At 37.3% G+C, this 26,886-nt stretch overlaps 1 protein-coding gene across 3 annotated transcripts in view; it reads right to left on the reverse strand.

Moving 5' to 3' along the window:
• The window catches only part of LOC127454372 (threonine--tRNA ligase 2, cytoplasmic-like), a 69,423-nt gene extending 46,007 nt beyond the window's left edge, over window positions 1-23,416 (reverse strand). For 2 of the 3 annotated variants that reach the window (XR_007899517.1, XM_051721524.1), the window contains exons 1-4: window positions 23,203-23,416; window positions 2,405-2,534; window positions 2,149-2,327; window positions 1,963-2,045 (exon numbers count right to left, since the gene is read on the reverse strand). Coding sequence is in view for 2 of the 3 variants with exons in the window: in XM_051721524.1 (XP_051577484.1) it covers window positions 1,963-2,045; window positions 2,149-2,327; window positions 2,405-2,534; window positions 23,203-23,404 (594 nt within the window). In the remaining variant the exon portion in view is untranslated. The remainder of the gene's footprint in view (window positions 1-1,962; window positions 2,046-2,148; window positions 2,328-2,404; window positions 2,535-23,202) is intronic. The other variant, XM_051721526.1, reaches the window with a different exon arrangement.
• Between the last annotated feature and the right edge of the window lie 3,470 nt (window positions 23,417-26,886).

Genomic DNA, 26,886 nt, shown 5'->3' on the forward strand with positions numbered 1-26,886 from the left:
GAAACACTAAAATTACCTAAAAGTACTACCATTCATGGTAGAATCAGTGTATACTTCCAAATACCTTGATGTACCATGTAAATAACATGATACATAGAAATGGTAATAATTCAATTCCTTATTACAATATTGAAACTACACTGATGAGCCAAAACATTATGACCACTCACAGGTTAAGTGAATAACACTGATGATCATTTAACAAGGCCACATGTCAAGGTCTGGGTAAATTAGATGGTGAGCAAACAATCAGTTCTCGTAGTCAATGTGTCGACTGCAAGAGAAATGGGCAAGAGTAAAGACCTGAGCGACTTTGACAAAGGCAAAATTGTTATAGCCAGATGATTGGGTCAGAGCATCTCTGAAACGGCAAGGCTTGTGGTGTGCTCCCGACAGCAGTAGAAGAAGAAGAAGCCTTTATTCTGTCACACATTATACATTTTGCATATATACAGTGAAATTCTTTTTTTTCACATATCCCAGCTAAGCTGGATAGCAGTGGTGAGTCCCTACCAACAGTGGTCTGAGGAGGGAAAAACCATGAACCGGCACAGGGTGTTGGGCACCCAAGACTCATCGATGCATGAGGGCAACGAAGGCTAGCTCGTCTGGTCTGAACTGAGAGAAGGTCTACTGTGACACAAGTCACAGAAAATTTGAATGATGGTTACAGGAGGAATGTGCAACAACACACAGTGCACCACACCCTGCTGCGCATGGGGCTGCGTAGCCGCAGACCGGTCAGATGCCCATGATGACCCCTGTCCAATGTCGAAAGTGCCTACAAAGGGCACGCGAGCCTCAAAACTGGACCTTAGAGCAGTGGAAGAAGGTCGCCTGGTCCGATGAGTCCTGTTTTCTTCTACATCACGTGGACGGCCTTGTACGTGTGCGCCGTTTACCTGGGAAAGTGATGGCACTGTGGGAAGATGACAAGTCGGTGGAGGGAGTGTGATGCTCTGGGCAATGTTCTGCTGGTAAACCCTGGGTCCGGCCATTCATGTGGACGTCAATTTGACATGTGCCACCTACCTAAACATAGTTGGAGACCAGGTACACCCCTTCATGGCAATGGTATTCCCTGATGGCAGTGGTCTCTTTCAGCAGGATATTGCGCCCTGCCACACTGCACACAATGTCCGGGAATGGTTTGAGGGACATGATGAAGAGTTCAAGGTGTTGCCCTGGCCTCCAAATTCTCCAGATCTCAATCCAACTGAGTATCTGTGGGATGTGCTGGACCAACAAGTCCGATCCACGACGGCTCCACCTCACAACTTACAGGACTTGAAGGATCTGCTGCTAATGTCTTGGTGCCAGATACAACAGGACACCTTCGGGGGTCTTGTAGAGTCCATGCCTCGGCGGGTCGGCGCTGTTTTGGCGGCACGCGGAGAACCAACAGCATATTAGGCTCATAATGTTTTGGCTCAGCGGTGTATGTTAACTTTGTAGCCCATTTTGAGATGCTTTGTCTTCTCACTGACACACAAACAGCAATTGTCAATAAATTTTTTGTGCTCTCTTGGATGTGTTTTTCTAATACATGCTTTCTAATGAACATTACATAAAACTTACTATTCTTTATATTTTATAATTATAAAAATATAAAGTTTCTTAAAGTAATTTTGCAATGTAGATTATAGTGTAACTGGTTCCCAAAATGTTCCAACAACAGCACCCCTTTATAGTGTTCTCACAGTGTGTATATTAAGAAATTAATATTGGCCAAGATGAATAGCCTAAATGCTGTAAACGTTTTGTCCAAGTTAAATTCTTGATAAATGTCATATGTCTAGAATTCATACAATAACAAATTTCAGATTCAAATACTTTAGTTATTGTTCTAGCTCCTGCTAGCTACATTTTTTAAGAGATTGCACAACACTACTAGCTTAATAGTTAATGAAAATAAAGAAGCAGGACAAATTCTAATAAGCCTAAAGATAGTTCATGACTTACCACAAACTCTGCAACAATTTTAGACTTCAGGGCAGTTTTGGGGTTGACTGAGGCTGCAAAAAGAACATCTACTTCAGTTTTAACTATTTGAAGAAAAAAACAAAACCAAATTGACATGAACAAACGACAGGTTTTAGATCTCAGCTAAACGCAATAAAACTGGACGTGAGCACTTCAGGAACCGACCAGGAGGGGGCTGTTCTTTCTCTTTTGCCTTTTCTTTCTCTTTTGACTTTTCTTTCTCTTTCTCCTTTTCTTTCTTCTGCAGGTTGGCCTTCAGCTCAGAGATCAGCTCCTCAGGATAAACATTCCTCTCCTGCCAAATACTGAAGATCCTGTCCACTGACTTCCACACTTTAGCATCTCTACAAAACACAGACACAAACGGAGTAAGCTGAGAATTCCAATACTTCATTCTCATACACACTTGTAATTCACTCACTTGACCAACAGGGCGGCATCTGGTAGCACGTCAGCGAAGGAGGTTCGGTATATAATAGCGTTTCTCCTTTTGCAGTTCTGAATGACATCATTAGCGAGGTAGAAGAGATTGAGCCTGTGATTGGCATCCGCTGCACAAAAGAGGAAAATGAGGACGAGTTTAGTTATAAGATAGTTAAAAGATAAATTCCTATCGTACAACATGACAGAGAGTGAGAATGAGAGAAGTATATGCATCGAACGGTAACAACTACGGACGGTTCAAGATGGTTGACTGGTCAATTTTTGTCCAACAATGGACTAATCGATCAGTGTAATTGATGAGTTTTTTTTTTAACATTTTTTTTATGAACACCCCCTACTACATTCCCTTACCCCAGCCGCCCCCCCAAAATTATGAAATAATATGAAAGTGGAGACTTTGTTATACCCAAAAAAAGAGAGAAAAAAAAAAAAACTCAATATTTAATTTACTCAAAAGTAATTTGTGTTACTTGCTTAATTTGCTCAATGCAACTTCGATGCATTGCATAATTTTCACGGTTTTTTTAATAAGTTCATCAGGCTTACGTATCATGGATGAAACCAAACCTTGCGTTTCTTGAATTCAAACAGATGGAGGGCTATATCTGGGGTCTAGAAAATGAAAATGCGAAGACAGAAACTAATAATAAAAGTGATATTGTTAATATATTTTACATTTGCCTTTTTGGAAAATTTAATTTATTTTAAGCTTCTTCACTACCGTGGTTAGATGTAACATGATTTCTCTAAAACAAATTATGGCACTTTTGTAATTACAAACAGTAGACCTACTCTAAACATGTAAAAACAATAAATACAAAATATTAATATTTATAAGGTTATAACTACTGTAGCCTATGACATATTTAATAGAGCTGAAATAGTGATATGATAATATTTATTATCAATCTATTTCTGCCTAAAGTACAGTTAGTGTTACTATAGTAAATTCAAGGGTGATGTCAAATTCAGTGCCAAATACAAATGGTTTCCACTTCTCGTGCCTTGCTTCCCACTGATTCTCGCAAAGCTGCGAGTTTTAGAGCTCGAGCTTTAAGAGCTTTGCGCTCGCGCTGCTCTGTCCATTGAGCCGTATCCATCTACAGAGCCATACAGGTGCATTAGCCGAGGTTGTACCTCCTCCTGTGTATTTGACGATGCTAAACCAGATACTTCAGATGTGTCGCTAGACTTAAAAATCAGATGATCCGCAGTACATATGCGTACAAACCCGTATAATCGAGATCCAACTGATATACTCCAAGTCTAAATAAACGTTTTAATGCAAAGAGGAACTTGACGATATATTTGATTATTATGACTGATAAACGCTCCCCATTTGTAACCTAATGCCCCCCTCTCTACTAATTTGCTCTCAGTGCCACCTGGCATCCTTTGAACGCCCCCTGGGGGGGGCGGTACCGCCCTCGCTGAGAACCCCTGCCCTAGAAGATATAAAACTCCACGGTCCCATATGGTCTGTTTATGGTAAATCTTGCTTTAAATGGGCATTACTATCTCTTGATCTTTCTGTGTGTAATAAACAACTTTTAACTTCATTAGCAGGCATTGGATGCACTTCATAATTTAGCATGCTACTCACATTTATTCCAACTCCCATTTCAAGTCATTTTGTGAAGTTCTTTTTTCATGAACTGTGTTTCTCAACAGTTAAAATGCTATTCTTTATTATAATGACACTTCAACCATTTTAATTAATTCCTTCTATGCCAAACATGCCAAATCAGAAATCTTTACATTTTTATGCAATATAAAAAAATGTGTTAATTTATAACATTTTCAGTCAATTCAATACATTTCTATAAATTTGAAAACTTCATTATAGTAACCTCAACTTTACTATAACATTAACCTTATTTGTTTAAAAATGTATCATAGCATTGTTCTTCTGGACAAATGGAAACAACAACTTTGCTCTTTCCTTTACCATTGAACAGTGTAATACTCAACTTTCCTTTTCACTTCAGATCTCAACAATCTGCCCTACAGAGTTATTTCCTCTCATGAAATCTTTTTCAAATTTGAATAGAGTAGGTATATTAAAAAATAAAATAAAATACTACATGATTCAGTGTGTGTGTGATTGTGTGAAAAATATTCAGGATTTTTATTTTCCATGAAAAATTATTATTTATCGTTTCAGAATGTCTGATTTGGGAAACATTTTGAATATCACCATAAGTGTCCTCATACAGCTCACAGATGCCCCTCTCAACTACTTTTAGCCTGTGCTACATTTAGGTTGTTTCTCTCCTTTAAATACATATCAACCGTTCGGTCACACCCAATTTTGATCAATTCTGGCATACAAGTAGTTTTGTATTTCTCATATATTGTATCATATTTCTACTGTTTAACCTCTATCCTATAATATAGTGGCAAGAAAAAGTATGTGAACCCTTTGGAATTATCCACATTTCTGCATTAATTATTCATAAAATGTGGTCTGATCTTCACCTAAGACCTAATAATACACAATCTGCTTAAAGTAATGAAAAGTAATTCAAGTAATTCACTCACTTTTGACATACGGTACAAAACATTACTGATTTATTAGATACACGACTATCACAAGTCATCCTCACAAACAGCCTTTATGTTTGCCATCTACTGTTAACTTGGTGAAAAGTTTAAATCAGCAGATTTCACAACCACAATGTTCAATAGATAGCAGAGGGTTGGATCGGTTTCAGTCAATGGTCAGTTCAGATATCGGAATCAGATCGGTAGGGAAAAAATGGTATCGTTGCATCCCAAGTGTGGAATGTTGGACACTTTATACACTCAAAATTCACGGCTTGCCCTACATAGTGGAAGGGGCGGGGTTACCTGGCCTTGATGTTGTCTAAACAAAACAATTGTGGGTAATGCTAAATGTGGCAACTAGTGAAACTTCTGTGAAGACAGCATCTTACAAATGTGGGTTGAATGCTTTACCATCACCACAAGCTGTGTGAATACTGTGTGTTTGTTAGTTAGCTAGTGATTTTATGCCATGCCAGCTTCCACGGCTATTTTCATGCTGAAAAACAAGTTAAAATATATTAAAAGGTAGAGTGATAAAAACGATATACGGTTTTAAAAAATATTTTTTGATAAGAACTCTAAAACTGATTCAGAGTTGACTTTGTTAAAAAATCTCTTCAAAAGTGTTTGATGAGAAAAATCATTTCCTAAAAGAAAAAAATCCAGCACAATCCAATAAAATATTTTTCAAGGACAGTGGATTCTGGCATGCGGTGTATAATGGTGGATCTTCACCTGATATTAAGAACATATGTGTGAGTCTGGAATGTCCTATTCAACAATGGGTGTAAATGATCTGATCCCAGCGATTACTGAAATTAAAGATGCAAATTTTGCCCACTACAGGGTCAATTTCATGCAATTTGTTTGTAATGCATGGATCCCATTCAGTTTGCCATTTGTTGATGATATAAGAGATTATGGTAGGTTTCAGATCTGAGGGTGGTATGGAGCATTTTTTAAGATCTGTAGAAAGTGCCTTTTTAGCAGCCGAGTCTGCTTGTTCATTTAATACTGTATGTGTGTAGCAGCTTACATTGTAAATAACGTAAGAAATTGCATGCTATCTGACTTATGGGGGTTTATGAGTCACAGATACTATGAAATGTGAATCACTTTGCATCTACATAAAAAAACAAAAAACAAAATATTTCCCCAAATCTAGCCTAACAGAGCTGTCTGAATGAACAATTTCATATTAAATAATGTTGCTGATTTGCAAGTTCCCAGCATGCACTGCAAGATGAATGAATTATGCTGTTTTTTTTGTGTTTTTTTTTTTGCTACTTGCTGACTTTATGCTGTCATTTTAGTTTTTTGTTGCTGTTACTCAATTGTTGTGTGGTGATGTTAGGAGCTCATGTTAAGACATACCTCTCTTCAGAGGTAAAGATTGCAGATAACTTCATGTAAAAGTAATAGAAATTATGACCAAATTAAAGTTCCCTTATTGCGAACTGATAGTTGGCTGAATGATAAATTAGTAGTTTTCTCAACAATTTTTCTCAATTTAGTGAACAAACAGATTCACATCACCTAAACAAAACAATGGTACTGAGAATAATTGAGACAGCTGTTGAAAGAACTCAAAAAAATCAAGGCAACATGATGCAATAAGATTTTTACGTTTGCTCAACAATTATTTTGACTGAAATTGGCTAACGTGCTAAAGCTAGCGGCATCACGTGAGTTCTAAAAGTCACTTCCAAGCAGATGAGAAATGGCGAACACTTCATGTAGTAAAAAAACAGTTTTTTATTCGAAATTATACTACCTGAAAATTCATATACTAGATGGCTCAGTGAAGGGCTGCACAATTTGGACAAAATTTCATTATTTTGAAAAATATTACGCTTGCGATTTGATAAGTAAAAAAACTAGCAAGTGATTCCTTTTTAGTAATGTTTTTCCCATGTTCTACTGTCATTTTTATGTTCAAGTTTGTTTTATTAGGCCTTAAAAACAAGCAGGCTTATACAAATTTTATATTAAAATATTATCTTTATTATTAGGTTACATAGGCATGCGTCAAACGCATTTAAGTATAATCAAGCTTCTCTCATGAATGCGATAAGACTGATGTCAAGATTTATAATGAATAAGGAGTTGTTGGTCTGTTTCTCACCCAAAACCGATTTCACCTCTTCAGAAGACATGGTTTAAACCACTTGAGTCGTATGGATTACCTTTAAGTCATTTTGGAACTTGAAAGTTTTGGACCCCATTGACTTGCTTTGTATGGACAAAAACACCTCATACATCCTTCAAAATATCTTTGCTTGTGTTCAGCACATGAAAGAAAGTTATTCCAGTTTGGGACATCATAAGGGTAACTAAACAATGAGACAATTATCAACTATGGTATTTCGGCATAGTTGTGGTATATTCAAACTAAATATTATATAAATAATATAGTTCTACAAAATGTCATATATTAGTGGAATATAATACATTTTTGTTAGGCCGTCACCGATCAAAACAGTCTGCCGATGCAGTGGGAGAAAGAGTATTACTAAAATCACGTAACATTTAGTGTAGTATTTCAACTAGAGATGCATGATTTATCGGCAGCTGATATATTATTGGCCGATAACCAGGAAAATAAAAATATTATCGCGCAAATAACAGAAATGCCGCCGATATATTCGCTGATAATTTGTTACGGTTTATTTGCTTGCGGATGAGAATCTCTGACTGCCTGCAGCGTCTTTTTTTCAGACAGAGACTCAGACAGCTGCAAGCGACAGTGTACGTGCACACACACAGCATGTCTGTGTGAATGAAGGCCTGTTGCTCTGTGAGGATTATTTTAACATCTCTGCATCTGTTAACATATCTTGTTATGTTGTTTTGGGTCTGGTTTTAATTCGGGATCATCTGCTGTAAGTAACGACACGCCATTTCCCATATTCTGTTCATGTTTCATGAGGCAAACATAAAAACGCGACAAAAACATGTATGTTACATGGGGACAATCATTTTCGCTTATTACCTCAGAATGTGGGAAATTGCACATCGTTACTTGCAGCAGAGCACTGTGATTAAAACAAGCCGCAAAACAACCTAACATGGTTCATAGATCTTGAAAAAAGTTTCACAGAGTGACTTGAATGGCTAAAAATATTAGTTCGTTAGTGAAACGATTCTGCTTGTTGTATTTTATGAGTTGAGACTTTTTTAACGTTGTGTCTCGTGGCTATTCGATCTGTATGATGTTACCAATTCCCATTACGATTGTTGTGTTCACATTTGATAAATTATACAGTGGAACATTCACAGATGAGCGCTGTAAGCTTTTTACCTGGCTGTTTCTCTAGTTTGTAAATGTTCTTCTGTTGCTGTCTTGGCCCTTTAGTAAAATGTTGTATCTCTTGTACACTGCTGTAAATGCTGAATGACAATAAATTGAAACCTACAACACTAGAATTCTGTATCTTGTTTACATAAAGCAGTCGGGCTCGGGACAGTTAGCATGAGCATGCAAGTTTGCTATTATATCTTGTATGTAGGCTAATTTTTATTCAATACTCCAAATTATCAAGTGTTTGACATGTCTCATTTATAAAATCTGTTAGACAATGTTACTTTCAAGGTAATACGAAACTTAGCTGGGTCTCGTTTCTAAAGTCCGGAGTAAACACTCGTTGTAAATACAGCCAGCTTCAGTGAAGACAGAGCTATAAGATTATGAAAAAAGGGAATAAATAGACCCTTCTTGATTTATGAATGTGATATGCTATGAATGTGTAATATGACAATAAACAGAAAATAAATGATTACACAAGAAGCCTGTTTAACAGTTTTATTTCTCATATTCTTTGAACACGGTTAATAAAGTGAGCGTTTTTCTTACAAGGTGGAAGGATCCAATCCACAAGTTAAGTTTATCTTCATATTTCAGTCATGCTAACTCTCTGAAAGATTTAACATGTGAATGTGGGTATGACATACTGATAGGATATTGGTCTTGGCGGATTAGATCTGCTACGCAAGTACGAAAACTTGCTAATGCTAGAAAAACGCATACATACGGAGTAAGCATGTGTTACATACTGCTGCACATATAGACATAAACGACCCCCCAACAAATCAAGGAAGCTTGCACAAACACACAACACAAACACAAAACACAAACCCCCCAAGCAAGCAGATCTGTCACCAAGACATATGTACTGCTGCTGCTCCGAAGAGCCATGTGCACAGAGTGAATGCTAGCTAGGTGTGCCTAGGCCGCAGGCCAAATGGCGTAACGCTAATGAAATAAATTTCTATTTGTGCCTCGACCTGCTTAGCTGAATAGCTTAAAAGTAAGTGAACTAACTCATTGTGTGCTTGAGCAAGGGAAGCCCGAAGATTTCTTTAACTAGTGACTTAAACTACGTGTGGATTTATTTAATTCAATGACCTAAGATAGCGATGTGTTCCAGCCAGATTTGGCTAAAGCTTACCTTATTAAGACACGCTTCTATGTGTCATGGCCAAAGCAGACCTGAGCAAATATTTTTTAATCATATGAATTAATGCATTTACCCACCCTAAAGGGGTTATGAAAACGAATTAAACCCATTTACGCAGCACAAAACTGTGCCGTCATGAATTAAAACAACAGCTTACAGAGAAATTATAAATAAAAGCAAGCTGGTTGCAAAATCAAGTATAAAGACACTAGCACAAATGTTTGCCGCTAGATCATATAAAATCAAATCTTGCTCCTGAACACAAAAACACAAGTTGCTGAGAACATGACTTAAAACAAGAGCTGAAAGAAAATTATTTAGGCTAGATCATAAAGTTTTCTGCAAAATCGTGTAGATTAAATGACTTGGCGTAAGAGGTTACAGCAATCCTGAATTAAAAGGAAACCTGCTACAAAATCGCAAGAACTGGTAGTGTACGGTAGTCACGATTGTAGAGTAATCATGGATTAAATACAAGCTTGCAGTGGTATCATAAGGAATAATTTATAGATCTTGCTGCGTATCGATAAAAACACAAAAAGCTTGCTAATGAATCTTTAATGAAAAACTTACCAAAAAGAATAGCTGTAAAATTACATGTTAGTTAAGAGCTTGCGGTGAAATCAAGGATTTAGATCATAAATCTTGCTGCAAAATAATGAATTTAAAAACAAGGGCTCACTGCTTAAACATGAAAGAGCTTGTGGTGGCATCATAAATTACAAACATGAGAGTTTATAGTAAAATGGTATAGAATTGGAAAACAGAAACCTTAACTGCAAAATTGAGCCATTTAAATAAAACACAAGTAGAGAGATGCAAGATGATTGGCTACCCGATAAGTCAGAGAACCAATCAGCTTACACCATGCAAGCCAAATGGCTTAACATGTTATCTGTTAGCAAATCGGCTAGCTCACATGGGACAAGTCAAAGAACCTATCAGCTTGTGTCACAGTGTTGCATGACTGAACATTTCTATTTAAACGTAAATGTTTTCTGTGCTCTCAATGTTTAGAAGTTCTTTATTAATCTTTTAGTACTAAAGAAACGCAGAGCTTTGTTTACCAGTGTATACATCTCATAGATGTGTGCAAACTTTATATATGCAAATGATCCTCAGTTACATATTTTATGTCTTTATTTTTAGTGTCTGGCCTATATATTCGTTGGACTTCCATAGAAGTCAACAAGCTTAAAATAATGGTTGAATATTTCTATTAAAATATCACTTTTTATCTGTTTCTCAGATTCAAAGCCAGCCGTTGGATTCCGCTCCACTGTAAACATGCATATATTTATTATGTATAGATTTAGCTCTGCTGTACGATGTTAGCTCACTTCATTCAGAGAATATACAGTTGAAGTCAGAAGTTTACATACACTTAGGTTGATGTCATTAAAACTCATTTTTTAACCACTCCACAGATTTCATATTAGCAAACTATAGTTTTGGCAAGTCATTTAGGACATCTACTTTGTGCATGACACGAGCAATTTTTCCAACAATTGTTTACTTTTAATGGACTATATCACAATTCCAGTGGGTCAGTTTACATATACCAAGTTAACTGTGCCTTTAAGCAGCTTGGAAATTTTCAAAAATTATGTCAAACCTTTAGGTAATTAGCCAATTAGCTTCTGATAGGCTAATTGGAGTCAATTGGAGGTGTACCTGAAGATGTATTTTAAGGCCTAGCTTCAAACTCAGTGCCTCTTTGCTTGACATCATGGGAAAATCAAAAGAAATCAGCCATGACCTCAAAAAGTTGTGGACCACCACAAGTCTGGTTCATCCTTGGGAGCAATTTCCAAACACCTGAAGGTACCACGTTCATCTGTACAAACAATAGTACGCAAGTATAAACACCATGGGACCACGCAGCCATCATACATCTCAGGTAGGAGACGCATTCTGTCTCCTAGAGATGAACGTAGTTTGGTGCGAATAGTGCAAATCAATCCCAGAACAACAGCAAAGGACCTTGTGAAGATGCTGGAGGAAACAGGTAGACAAGTATCTATATCCACAGGAAGAAGCCACTGCTCCAAAACCGCCATAAAAAAGCCAGACTACAGTTTGCAAGTGATCATGGGGACAAAGATCTTACTTTTTGGAGAAATGTCCTCTGGTCTGATGAGACAAAAATTGAACTGTTTGGCCATAATGACCATCGTTATGTTTGGAGGAAAAAGATTGAGGCTTGCAAGCCAAAGAACACCATCCCAACAGTGACCCAACCACTTTGCTGAATAGATAGCATCATGAGGAAGGAAAATTATGTTGATATATTGAAGCAACATCTCAAGACATCAGCCAGGAAGTTAAAGCTCAGTCACAAATGGGTCTTCCAAATGGACAATGACCCCAAGCATACCTCCAAAGTTGTGGCAAAATGGCTCAAGGACAACAAAGTCAAGGTATTGGAGTGGCCATCACAAAGCCCTGACCTCAATCCAATAGAAAATTTGTGGGCAGAACTGAAAAAGTGTGTGTGAGCAAGGAGGCCTACACACCTGACTCAGTTACACCAGTTCTGTCTGGAGGAACGGGCCAAAATTCCAGCAACTTATTGTGAGAAGCTTGTGGAAGGCTACCCAAAATATTTGACCCAAATTAAACAATTTAAAGGCAATACTACCAAATACTAACAAAGTGTATGTAAACTTCTGACCCACTGGGAATGTGATGAAATAAATAAAAGCTGAAATTAATCACTCTCTCTACTTGTATTCTGACATTTCACATCCTTAAAATAAAGTAGTGATCCTAACTGACCTAAGACAAGGAATGTTTTCTACAATTAAATATCAGGAATTGTGAAAAACTGAGTTTAAATGTATTTGGCTAAGGTGTATGTAAACTTCTGACTTCAACTATAAGAAATAAAACAGTTAAACAGGCTTCTTGTGTAATAATTGCTTTTCTATTGTCATTTTACGCATTGATAGAATATCATACACAAATCAAAAGGGGCCCCATGTTGCTCTTTATTCATATTCTCTGGCTTCTCTTTATTCATTTTCACATAGCTGTCTTTGCTGATAACTACTGCATTTACAAAAAGGGCTGGGCAATATGACGATATACACCGATTAGCCACAACATTAAAACCACCTGCCTAATATTGTGTAGGTCCCCCTCATGCCGTCAAAACAGCGACAACCCACATCTCAGAATAGCATTCTGAGATGCTATTCTTCTCACTACAATTGTACAGAGCGGTTATCCGAGTTACCGTAGACTTTGTCAGTTCGAACCTGTCTGGCCATTCCCTGTTGACCTCTCTCATCAACAAGGCGTTTCCATCTGCAGAACTGCCCCTCACTGGATGATTTTTGTTTTTGGCACCATTCTGAGTAAATTCTAGAGACTGTTGTGAGTGAAAATCCCAGAAGATCAGCAGTTACAGAAATACTCAAACCAGCCCATCTGGCACCAACAATCATGCCACGCTCCAAATCACTGAGATCACATTTTTTCCCCATTCTGATGGTTGATGTGAACATTAACTGAAGCTCCTGACCTGTATGATTTTATGCACTGCACTGCTGCCACACAATTGGCTGATTAGATAATCGCATGGATGATTGTTAGTGCCAGATGGGATTTATTCATAAAAAAATAAAATCTAAAAATAACCATTAGGGAACGTTCTGTATAAGTTCTTTTTAGGTTGTCACAAAAACACCTTCCTGCAACATTCTGGGAAGGTTAGTTTATGGTTATAAAAATAAAACCAAAAATAACCATTAGGGAACATTCTGTATAAGTTCTTTTTAGGTTGTCACACAAAAAAAAAAACCTGCAACGTTCTGGGAACATTAGTTTATGGTTGCAAAAAAAAAAAAAAAAGCAACATTTTTCATTGGGCTGTAAAGTGACGTCACTGATGGAGCTTCTCCGTGCTTGCCGCAAATATCCAACTAATCAATAATGAAAGTCAATGTCGATGATTGACGAATAAGCCTAATTGTGAAAATCTCTTGTGCCTGGGTGGTTAGAGCTGCTGTTACTATGGTAACGGATGGTGTCCGCATGTATAGAGTTACACACACACACACACATATATGTATGTATGTATGTATGTGTGTGCCACAATTCTGCATGCACAAAATTATATTTTGAGTGCGCAATATCATATTTTGAGAGCACAAAAATGTTGTGCGCGTGCAAGATGATATTTTGAGTGTATTAAAAGGTATTTTGTACCCAGCTCAGTTTTGTAAAGCCATGTATCTTCTTGCAAAGATGAATTTATTTTGAGCAAAAAAAAAAAAAAATCAATTCTGCACTAGAATAAAGTTTATTTGAATGTGAATTTGAACAGAAATTTACGTAACTCCACTGTTTTTTTTACGTGTGCAAGACCTCACTCTCTCTCTCCTACTACCCACTCTGCGTGCGCTCATAGCTTTGACTGCTTGTTTGCTCAACAAATTTACAGCATTATAATGTGCCAGAATTTCAGCAAATCAGGGATGAGGTGGTACATTTTGATTGGCTGGCCAGACCACAGATCACACTGATAATAAAAACAAGAAGAGGAGAAGAGGATAGTTTGTTTTCAAGAAAGGAAATGCATAACATACTATGACCACAGACACTGCCTAACTGTCTAGCTCTCTTAGTTTGGTCTATATTAGTATTTGGTTATCTAGGTTACCAAGTTACGCTTACGCAGCTACTAGCTTGACCATGTTAGCTACCACTTTCAACTGAAATTATATTAATTGAGTCTCTCTCTCACATGTGTAAAACTCTTTAAGACAAACGTAACAGTGTAGTTTTGGGGGAACTTAATTTGACTTCTATCTATCCCACAGGATATTCTGAGAGAGTTTATTAAAATAAATGTGACCAGATTACAGTCTACCATGAATCAGCAACCACAGAATCTTATTCTTTTTATTATTATATGAAATATTATTTTCTTTAATAAACATGTTATTTTGTCCACCTTCTTTAGTGTGTCCTTTCCTATTTTTTCGACTGACTTGTATATTATAAATATTATGAATATTATAAATATTGCCCAAATTAACATTCTGTTCTTGATAATAAATTAGAAAAGCTGTTTATGTTTGCATTTCAAAGCTGTGTGGTATCTTGTAATCTTCAGTATGCTGTTTTTATGAAGTTTATGCATTCTACCTCAACCCATCTGGCAAAACTGATTAAGAAGAAGAAATGGAAGAAAAGGAAAAGAGGCTAATTATGTCTCCTGTCATAGTTTAGGGTAAATTAAATGTACAGTATATTGAACATCAATTGTTTGAGACTGCAAAAAGTAAAAAAATAAAAATAAAAAAAAAACATTGCATGATCCCAGGCTACTATATTTTGAAAAACGTACATTACAGTAAGTTAAGCCTTACAGTATTCCTGGTATGTCTATAATTATGGGGTAAATATCTTTTGTAATGATACTGCACACAGTATATAAAGTGTGTACTGAACTTGGAGCATTTTGCCTGTTGGCTCTTCTGCAATATTTACACTGAGATGTTCGTGGTTGCTGTAGCTACCTCAACTGTCCAATCGCAGAGTGCTTGTAAGCAGCTTCTAATAGCCATTCCTGACATAGGAGGCGGGACTTGTCGGAATATGGTTGGAAAAGCAAACAAGCAGTCTAAAGTTCTGAGCGCATGCAGAGGGCATACGAGAAGAACAAGTGAGATCTTGCACACGCAAAAATTTAATTAATCTTTGCAAGAAGATACATTGCTTTACTAAACTGAGTTCAAGCACGTACAAAATAACTTTTTGTGCACTCAAAATATCAACTTGCACGCTCAAAATATCATCTTGCGCGCAGAACATTTTTGTGCGCTCAAAATATTTTGCACACTCCAAATTAAATTTTGTGCGCGCAGAATTTTGGCATATATAACTCCATATGCATGGTGCTTGGTCAGGTTTCGTGGACTGAACATTAAACTTTCAATTCACGTAAAACTGGAGCTACACACTAACTCCTGAATATAACAGAGGAATTTGTTCTACGAGACTCATATCCACCAAAAAAATGACTTAAATCATCTGTTTGGGAGCATTTGAATGACAGAGTTACTGAAGACAACGAATGTAAAACATGCAGAGAGAAGTAGTACATACTGAAGGTACACATACTACAAATGGGACAGGATGTGCCACTAGTTGTCCAACAACAAGCTAGTGAGTTTAATATTTTTAGCTGTGGCACTTTTAAATGAGTCATGAACTGCCTTTCAGTTTTTTTTTAACTGTTCTCTGAGGTCCACTTATAATGTTATCAAGATTTTTACATAAAAAAACATCATAATTTAGAAGTAATAGGCTATTTTCTGTCCTGTTTTGACCCCTCCCCCCCAATCGTAACACACCGTTTGTATAGGCGTGGCGGATTGTAGACTCGGAAGTAAACGCCCACTGGTATAATTGGCTAACAGTTTTGCATATTTAAAAATCCTACATCCTTCAGAGATGGACGCTGCTATGATTTAGGTTATGCATAAATACTCAGTACATATCAAACGATCTGTAATAACAGACAAGGCAATACTGACCACGTAATAAAAACAGTTACTCACACTTGTGTGGTGCGACATTACTGTCGGATCCAATATATTCAGCACAGCATCGTCTTTTAGTTTCAAACTTTCTGAAAATCCTGCGTCGAACTGTGCCTTGTTTGTAAACGAATCCGCGGTAAAATGAAGTGAACAAAGGACCAAGTTCTAACTGACGCGGTCTTAAAAATAAAGTTCATCCACTCTTTCCTAATGTTGGGATCAGAAGGAAGGCAATGCAAAGACTGTTTTTCCACAACTTGGCAATGCACAGCGTCTTGTCTTCGGCGCCATCTTTATCGTTTGGTTTCTGCGTAGACCTGCGTTTGCCTCTCTCGTTATTTACCTACTACATGCGTGAATTGGTGGGCGGGGCTAAACAGGCAGTGATGTAGAAGCAGGCGTTGATCTTCTGCGGAGGCGGTGTTTAGCCACACTATTACGTAATAAAGTGGCACATTCCACATCCTGTCGTTTTGGCAGATTGGCTTCAATAGAAACTGTTTTTAGACTAACGAGAAAGTTTTGAGTTCTGAAACTTACAGGATGTTTTTATAGTTCAATGACCTCTTATATGTCAAAAGGGAATTTTGATTTCTCAGTTCATAACGTGCTGAAAGTGTGCAATGCATTTGCGTGTAGTTACTATCAGCTTGGTACATTTTCGGAAGTTGTCCCTTACAAAAAAAATCTAGAGTTCCGGCAAACTGGCCGCAAATTTGCCACTCAGAATTTTCACATGCAAACGAGCTTGTGATTCGCTGCAAATGTTTGCCAGAAGTTTGCAGCTCTTTACCGATAGTGGTGAACCTCCAGCAAACATTTGGCGACAATTTGCCTTAAGTTTGCCACAAAGCTTATTTGCATGTGAAAATAATCAGTAGCAAATTTGCCATCAGTTTTCTTAAATCATCTTCATTATTTAAAGCACTGCTTGTGAACACCACATTCAACAATAAATGTACATTTTAGTAATTATCAGACTTTAAATTGCCTGCAGTAATCAATGTTCCATTATTATGCATAGTCTGCAGGTTTATTTGTGAGGTGTTGTTGGGAGTATTTTATGGAGTCTGTTGCCGATTCTTTGTGATGTGGTGTCTGACAGACAACATATTACTTTAATAAACTGTTGCAAAAGAAAAAAAAAGGTTGGATACTGTGAACTTCAAGTTGCACAACCACAATAATCTTACAGTTATGCACTTTTGAAGTGACTCCAAGCACTCTGGTTAAAGCGCACCATTCTGCGCCTGGGATGCGCATAAGTGATGTTGTGCCCTATGAATGTTGGAGCGTCTTTTATTATGTAACTCCTATTTATTTGTTGTGCATTTATCAGTTTTCCTTAGTATCCATATTAGTGGTGAACTGATCAGGAAATTTGAGGCTGATACTTATCTCCGATTTTTTAACACTAAGATCGGCCGATACAGATACCAATTTCTTCTTAAAGTGCCCTTTGCCACATTTTTGCAAGTTATATGCTGCAGTTATATGTTTATGCCCCACACAGTAAAATTACGGGAACACTTTACAAAAAGGTTCCATTTGTTAACATTATTTAACAACATTACTGTAGTTAACATGAACTAATGAACTTAAATGTTAGTTACAAAATTTTTTAAATCAAAAGTTATTAGTTAATGCACATTAATGCACTATGAATTAACATGAACTAACAATGAACAATTGTATTTTTATTAACTAACATTGATTAATAAATGCTGTAAAAATATATTGTTCATCGTTTGTTCATGATACCTAATTCATTAATTAATGTTAAAGAAATGAAACCTTTTTATGAAGTGTTACCAAAATCACATTAAAATTACATTAATTGTGAATTGCTAACATTTATTTGTATTGAAAACAGTTATTAATAGTTTTGTTGCCAATATCAAAAAGTCCACGAGAGCATCACACACAGCAGAGATACTTTCAAAACTAAGAAAAATATATCCATTACAAGCTGTAAAACTGCTCCAGTGAGAAATCATTAATATCTATGATTTGTTTACTATCTTTGATGTCTTGTTTTAACACAAATCACTAATTATTAAGCAAATGCGTGAAGACGCAGTGCCATTATGGTAAAAATTTAATTGCTGCGATTAGTGGTATTGTGACCAACGTTAATCTGATTTAAATTGGGATCCTCACAGAATAGCGCTCAGTAGCGCTGAGATGAGTGACTGATGATGAGATATTGTTTGATTGACACAGAGAGCGCTCATATTAAAGCTAAAAGCACTTATGATTGCTCAAACAGTCTCTATCGCTCCACACACCATCTGACTGTCACGACTCGTTACATCACGTGTAATCAGATTTGTATTTGCATGTTTATTTGTTGTTTAATTCATTTTTATACCCGTTTGCAGTCTGTTTGTCCTCTCTGTGCTCACAGTGCACTAAGTCAGAAGTACTACCATAATGACTCTAGAAAATGGGCAGCTTAATATTCATACACATGTAATTCTTACACATTTTTAAAAGCAAACCTGCATATTCATCTGAATAACAGCATGTCTGAAAGTTTACATTCGTGAATACTTGTCAACAACTCATCCTCCAAAGGCCACACTGTCATGCTTCAAGTGTTGAGCAAGTGCTCATTCATTAGATTAGCAGCGTATGTGTGATTCCCTGCGTGCTGAAAAAAAGATCGGCTTGATTCTAGGCATGATCAGCCGATCACCAATTACAGACTTAAGACGAAGATCAGCCGATTTAAATCAGTGGCCGATCAATTGGTGCACCCCTGCTAGCAATGGCAGATCCTGATCCGTGGCGTAAGAAAGTAGTTCCATGCACAAATGCGTTTTTTGTGTGACAGACCTTAGTTTTTCCTCATTGTTTTATTTACGTTGATCTGTTGTGTATAAGCAATATCACACTAGCAATCGTGCTGTATTCGCGGCCGAATCACAGCCGTGCTAATGTAGGGCCATGCAGCACTCTTTCTCGTGTGGTATTGCTTAAGTACTAATATATATATATATATATATATATATATATATATATATATATATATATATATATAAAGCTGAATATAATGTACAATAATGCTAAGGGTCCTGATATTAGATAGTACTACTGTTAATGCCAAATGTATGTCTGATTTGACCAGTAAATTTATACTATGGCAAACATTATGTTACTGTATACACTACCATTAAAAATGTATTTTTGAAAAGAATAGTTTAGAAACATGTAATCCATGACAATACAATTTTTAAACTTACAATATTAATTTAAAATACTTACAATGTATGTAATCAGTGACCGTGTACAAGCATATATATCTAAGGTAATTATGTATGTTTCAGCTGGGCAGAATTATTAATATCTTTATTCTGGTGTCACCATTGCCCTCTGCTGAGCTGAATTTTAGTCCAACTCCATCCCAGATGGATCATTTTGCATTTTAATGAACAGTACTTTTAAGTTTTACAAGTAAAGGAAAGGAACTATTTTAAGTCCTTAAAGTAATAACAATAATAAAAAATTAAAACTTAACTTTTCATAATTCATGTTTGTTAAAAGTTTTGCGAGTACTGAATCGTGACTTCAGTACCGTAAAATGAACCAAATCCTTACGCCCTTTATTATATTTGTTTCATAAAAATCACATTTTAATAAAATACAGGAAATACAATTTTAGCAAATTATAATAAAAAAGTTATCTGCTTAATCAAAGAAATAATCGATTATCAAAATAATCGTTAGTTGCCGCTCTAGTTCATACTGCGTGTCATTAACACTGCGTGTGACACAGAGGAGCCCTGTCACGCCCAAGAGGACAGAATTAAGAAACACAGAATCTCAAAGACTTTTCTTCATGTGAAATAAGGCTTATGGGTTTAATCGGAGAGCCTTGTAGTAACGTGTGAAAGTGAAATTGGATAGAAATATTTTTTGATTTCATACTTTAATATAATAATATAAATATAATAGCTGTTTAGGTTGGCTGGGTTCCAACAAAACCAACAGTGTAAATTCAAAATGAACCAAGACTGAAGTTGACCAAAAAGAGAGAGAGATATTTTGAGTACTTTAAAATATTTTGATATTTAAAATATTAGTTTTAATGTCATTCATACATTTTTAAAGCCTTAAAGGTAATCATGTAAAAGGTTAAATATGAATAAATGACATAAGGTTTATGAAGTACACATACACCTATGAAAAAGCATGATAATTTGTATGACGATTAATCGTCATAATCGCAATTATTTGTTAGACAATTAATCGTCAGACAAATTTCACAATCGTGACAGCCCTACTTAATATAAAACTAAAAACTGTTTGCATTGGTTTTAAATGTCTGTGTGTTATTGCACCAGTGGCCTCTCTTTTGGTAACGTGTAAACATCAACGGCTAAAAATATTCCAGAATGTCAAAATCGGTTAATATAGCTAAACTTGAATATTCAACAAGACTAAATATCAGTAAACAGATAGACAATAATTAAATGGTTCAGTCCTACCTTGGCTGAAAGCTTTTCATTTGTCTGATGTTTTGAATTTTTTCGACAGAAAAAAAAAAACATTGTCTGGTTTTTGAGAGGATACCTCTTACAAAAAAATTTAAACTAGCCGCAAACTTGCCACTTTTGTTGCTTTTTTTTTTGTTAATTTGTTACTTTCACATGCAAATGAGCTTTTGATTCACCACAAATGTTTGCCAGAAGTTTGCAGCTCTTGTGAACCTCCGGCAAACCTTTGGCAACAATGGACAATTTGCCGCAAGTTTGTTGCAAAGCTCATTTGAAACACTGCGGCAAATTTGCCATGAACTCTCAATTTTCGTAAGGGATCACTTAGGTTATGACGTTTCCAGCCACACTGAATGTTCAGAAGCAGCATTAATATCGCAAACGAAATTACTGACAAAGATGTACAAGGAGTTTTTTGATTCTATTAACAACAATGAGATGGAAAAATACGCATCATGGGAATAATTAAACAATTCTACATAAAACACACTGTTGACGAAAATATGATAAGAAATAACACTGCAAGATATTACCAATCCACTAACAATATGATATTAATCAGCTATATCAAAAACATAAATATAATATTATCACTTACATCTGCAAAAACAATAAAGCAAATGCACAAATGAACTTGAACTAAATTGCACACCTCTACAAAGACAATGAAGTGAATGCAGAGCTGAACTTGAACAAACTATGCGTAACTCGCGTTGCGATTGGTCGGTGCCATAACAAAGCGCAAAGTTGCACAAAATCTTTAAGTCTCTAAAAACAGAAAATGAATACGTCTCTAGCATGAAGAATCGACAACACAGTAACAAAGGATCTAATACTTCACAATAGTCATGATATGCTATTATTTTATGAATTTATTTCAGATTTTCACAGGTCTTACTAGTTGATGACTTTAGGTGCACATCATGGTTGTTACGGTGATCCTAGCAGCCCTAGCATACGATAGGTTTTGGTGGAAAATCTTGAGTGTTGGGCATTCATGAGCTTGTTGACAGTGGCATGCATGTTCACTTAAGAAATTGAGTTGTACTGTATTTGAAATATAATGCATGAGACTTATCAACTATTTTTACTGTTGTTTTGTGGTGTTTGTTTTTTAGCTTGACAGCCCAGAGTCACTATTCACTTCACATAGGGCAAACAGCCATCTAAAGATGTCCTTTTGTGCTCCATGAGAGGAGGAAATTCGGGGTCCGAAATGAACTTTTTAACCCGTCAGGCAATCAGATAGCTTACCGGCAAGTTTAAAAGTGAACTGCTCTTTTAAAGAATTGTATTATTTTAATAATTTTTTTTATAATTAACTGAACTCAATGTATATCTTGACCTTCATGTTGTCATATGCACAACCAGTCTGTAACTGAGTCTCCTTAACCTAAAGCCCAAAGTGCACTTTGGTTTTGACGCGGACCCTTACGCGTTTGCTAGTCAGTAACCACCTAGCAACCACCCAGAACAACATAAGGGTCATTTATGGGTGGGACATGTCCCTACCAGTTTTGCCTTTGTCAATTTTGTCCCCACCACTTTTTTTAAAATAGCTTTTGTCAGATAAGACGAAACATCTCCAGCATTTGAGCAGGAGTTTCCATTTCGTTCGTGCGTGTTATAATGTGTGGCGTTTTGGCTCTGGAGTTAATTTTTTGTTGCGCAGCTTGCGCTCAAAGCAAAAGTTCGCAAAGCAAAAGACAAATATATGTTTAGCCGCTCATGATATACATCCACAAACATGCTGTTTTAATGTTTTATTACAGCGGATAAGAACCCAGAACTCCTTGTACTAGAAGAGATACATTTACCATGAGACCAATTAGTCAGAAAGTTCTGGTAAAAGCTTACTTATCCATTTATTTATCCACTGACTTTATCCATGTGTGACAAAATCCCAGTACTGACAGTTCTAGATGTACAGATCAAGATATCATATTTTTATGTTTAGTATTTGCTGGAGCGCTTGATCTGGTCATGAAGAATGAAAATGTATCAAAATACTAAAAGATTATTTGACATTATCTGCACATAACCTAATTCATATTCATGAGTTTCGCCACTTCTTGGCATCAACCAACCCCCCAAAAATGTCACAACCACTTTTTAAAACAGTGACGCCCCTGCAGAACACCCTTGCAACGCCCCAGCAACCATATATCATGTCATGTTCTTGAAGAAAATCCAAACTAAAGATTTCAAACTTTAGTGAATGAAAAGCAAGCAGTGCAGAGGTAAAGATCTTCTTAAACCAACACCTAGGCTCAAAGCAGTGAGCTAAATGATATTGGTCTCACCACAACACATTCGAATCATATTATATGTGAACTCCACACTGACCAACAGCTGTGTATTTCTGTTGGGGGTCGTGCATATGTTACTCTATTGAATGCGCCGAACTATTTGCACCATATCTGCTCGTGCGCAATGCTGTTCAACTCTCTTAAAAGCAGTTAAAGTCTCTTAAATTTTAAGTTTTATATGGCCAGGCCTGCAGCATAATCCAGCACTGTGCTTTACTCGAAAATCAACATGCTGAAGCGCGAGACAACGTTCAGATCAGTGTGCACGGGAGACACGTTAACACATATCACATGAACATTTCCAAAAAGTTATGCATTGAAACACAAAATGCATATGTAATCAAGGCAAAATGTGAAATCAGATCCATAGGTTTGTGTTTGTTTTCGTTTAGCAACATTAGCAACTCACATTTCTTCAGCCACTTCATCCAGTAGCGCACGATGAGACTGTGATGTTTCTTATTCTCGATGCACCACGAGGATAATCCCTGTATGGACTCCATCGTGTTGGTGACTCCTTGAAAACGGCGGTCCAGCGATGATTCCAAAGCGGCCGATGAGCCGCGGCCACCGCTGTGACCACTGCTGGCCGCTCCGGGTCCAGCCGCCATCTTTCTTTCACTGTCCCAGCAGCTTCGCACTGGAGGATTTGAATCACACAACATCAGCAGAGGGCGCTCAGCACTGCAGATTGTTTTTCATATTCCACCAGAAGGTGGTCTTTCATATACCACCATCTTTTTCAACATTTATTTATTGTGAATTCAGTGTTACAGTTAAAATGTTAAAGGAATATTCCGGGTTTAATGCAAAAGTTAAGCTCAGCTGACAGCATTTGTGACAATGTAGATTACCACAAAACATTATTTCGACTCATCCCTCCCTTTTCTTTAAAACAACAACAAAACAGCAAAAATCAAAGTACTGTAACAGTGAGGCACTTACAATGGAAAGCTTTTGATTTTATGAAAGCACTTACATTCATTATTTTGTTAAAACGTGTGTATTATTTGAGCTGTAATGTGGTTTTACCCTTGTGTTGTGTTTGTTTGTCCAGACACCTTTTCTGTTCCCGGTCAAAATGACCTGCCCACTAAGATTGTTAATAAATCTCTCATATTGCATAAATTATTCCACTTATACACTATTATCTATTGCACTCACTGAGCACTTTATTAGTTACACTATGGTCCTAATAAATGATGTAGTCTTCTGCTGTTGTAGTCCATCCGCCTCAAGGTTCAACATGTTGTGCATTCTGAGATGCTATTCTGCTCACTACAATTGTACACTGGTGGTTACACTATGTAACACAATTCTTGTTCCTGGGTAGTAAGTGTTATAATTGTTTATGCCTCAAAAGTATAGAAAATGGCTATTATTCCCCACAAACTTTGCTTTTGTGACCAGGACAGTGATATTGAGAAAACGGGCGAATTTGTGACTTTTCGTTCACATAAAGTCAGAAAAAAACAACATATGAATCCAAATTAACATGTATTTATACTAAAGTAATACAAAAGCAAAGGCAAAGATAGCAGGGAGACTTGGTAAAACCGCCTTGGAGACCCATCAGGAATGCCACCATTTTGAAGTCTCCTATGACCACCCAGCCGTAGTCATCATACTTCAAGGCATCCAGCAAGGTCTTGATGCTGTTGTAATCCTCTTTGAGGTGCACCGAGTGAGCCAGGGGAAGAGACAGTTACTTGTTACCATTATGGAGCAGCACAGCTTTGAGGCTCCTGGATGAGCTGTCAATGAAGAGGTGCCACTCATTCTGGTTGCAGGCGATTCCGATTGCCTCGAAAATACTGGTCACATTGTGGCAGAAGCAGAGCCCATCTTGACGGGTGAAGAATCTGGAAAAAGGTTGGTGACGCTTCCTCTTATCTGCGACTTGCACACTTTCATCCAGCAAGTTCCACTGCTTGAGCCTAGACGTCAAAAGCTCGGCATTGGACTTGGTGAGACCAAGATCTCTAATCAAGTCATTGAGGTCTTTTTGGTTGGGGTAGTATGGGTTTCTCTCCTCAGCTCCTCTTGATGCCATCTCAGAAAAATGCAGATATGTATCCACTTAGGCAGCAGGAAATAAACTGAACTGGTGGGCTTAAGGCCCCTGTATTTATACTACTATTTATATTACTGGAAAGTTCTAGAAGTTACTCCAAGTTTACTCAGCACTGAATCTATCTGGAATGTTCTGGAAAATAGGTAAATTTCAAAATATCACTGTCCTGGTCACAAAAGCTAAATTTGTGGGGAATAATAGCCATTTTCTATACTTTTGAGGCATAAGCAATTAAAAAATAACACTTACTACACAAGAACCAATATATATATATATATATTTGTTACACAGTGTTATCTGAGTTACCGTAGCCTTTCTGTCAGCTCGAACCAGTCTGGCCATTCTCTGTTGACCTCTCTTATCAACCATTTTTTTTATGTCCACAGAACTGCCGCTCACTGGATGTTTTTTGTTTTTGGCACCATTCTGAGTAAACTCTAGAGACTGTTGTGGCCCCATCAATACCACAATGTCTTTACAGAGACACAAAGGTATTTAGTAACTGTTAGCAGACTTTAAACAAGACATTTCCTGATATTCCTAAAAATACTGAATCTAAACCGATTGAGTTTCTCCTTCAGTCTCTGTGTCATGTGATGGAAAGGAGTATGCTGGCTGCACTGTGCAGCTCAATACAAGAATGGTAGTGTACTCTGGTTCCAAGGCCAGTTACGTACCGAAAATATTAAGCCTGCAGGAACGGTGCATTTGAGTCTTGAGGAATAACATCGACTGTGAGTTTTTCTGTGAGTTTCTGAAACTGAGTAAGTTTAACCTGACATTAATAAACATGTTTAACTAATATCTCTCTAATTCTACCAGCGATCAGAGATCTCCGTGGAGTGCCATATAAAGATCTCAGACCATTTCTGGAGAGATGCACCCCAGAGCAGCTGTGTCACATTGAGCATCTTAATCAAGTATGTGTGTTTACATGATGTCACACCGACACAAGACACTCAAACACACACTTTGACCATGAGTCTCACACCAGTCGTTCATTGTGTATATCGTTCATTGGAAAGAATTTCCTTTCAGGTCCTTTAATGCACAGACATCTGATGTTATTGCTCTGTACATGAACAACATTCACTAAACCTGCTCAGTAACACTGGTATTTCCTCCAGCAAATGCAAATGTTTTAATGAGTGTGTCTTGTCAGTATTTGAGGGAGGATTCAGAGGAGCTGTGGAGGACACACTGTCGGCGGGTCCTCAAGCAGGAGGTTCCTCGTGAGCAGGAGACATGGAGAAACATGTATTTCTGTCTCCATAAGAATATGAGGAACATCTGCAGAAGATAACACTCGTCATCAGCTCTAAACGAGGCGTAAATAATCCTGAAGGTACACCAATTAGCCTAACAAATATATAATATACACTGATGAGCCAAAACATTATGAACTAATATGTGCTTAATATGCTATTGGTCCTCCGCGTGCCGCCAAAACAGCGCCAACTCGCAGAGACATAGACTCTTCAAGACCCCCAAAGGTGTCCTGTGGTATCTGGCACCAAGACATTAGCAGCAGATCCTTCAAGTCCTGTAAGTTGCAAGGTGGAGCCACTGTGGGTTGGACTTGTTGGTCCAGCACATCTTACAGGTGCTCAATCGGATTGGGATCTGGGGAATTTGGAGGCCAGGGCAACACCTTGAACTCTTCATCATGTTCCTCAAGCCATTCCCAAACAATGTATGCAGTGTGGCAGGGCACATTATCCTGCTGAAAGAGGCCACTGCCATCAGGGAATATCATTGCCATGAAGAAGTGTACCTGGGCTACAACGATGTTTAGGTAGGTGGCATGTGTCAAATTGACGTCCACATGAATTGTCGGACCCAGGGTTTCCTAGCAGGACATTGCCTAGTACATCACACTCACTCCACCGGCTTGTCGTCTTCCCACAGTGCATCCTGATGCCATGCCCAGGTAAATGGCGTACACGTGCATGGCCGTCCACTTGATGTAAAATAAAACGGGACTCATCGGTCCAGATGACCTTCTTCCAATGGTCCAAG

The sequence above is a fragment of the Myxocyprinus asiaticus genome, chromosome 16, assembly GCF_019703515.2.
Source record: "Myxocyprinus asiaticus isolate MX2 ecotype Aquarium Trade chromosome 16, UBuf_Myxa_2, whole genome shotgun sequence".
NCBI classification, from domain to species: Eukaryota; Metazoa; Chordata; class Actinopteri; order Cypriniformes; family Catostomidae; genus Myxocyprinus; species Myxocyprinus asiaticus.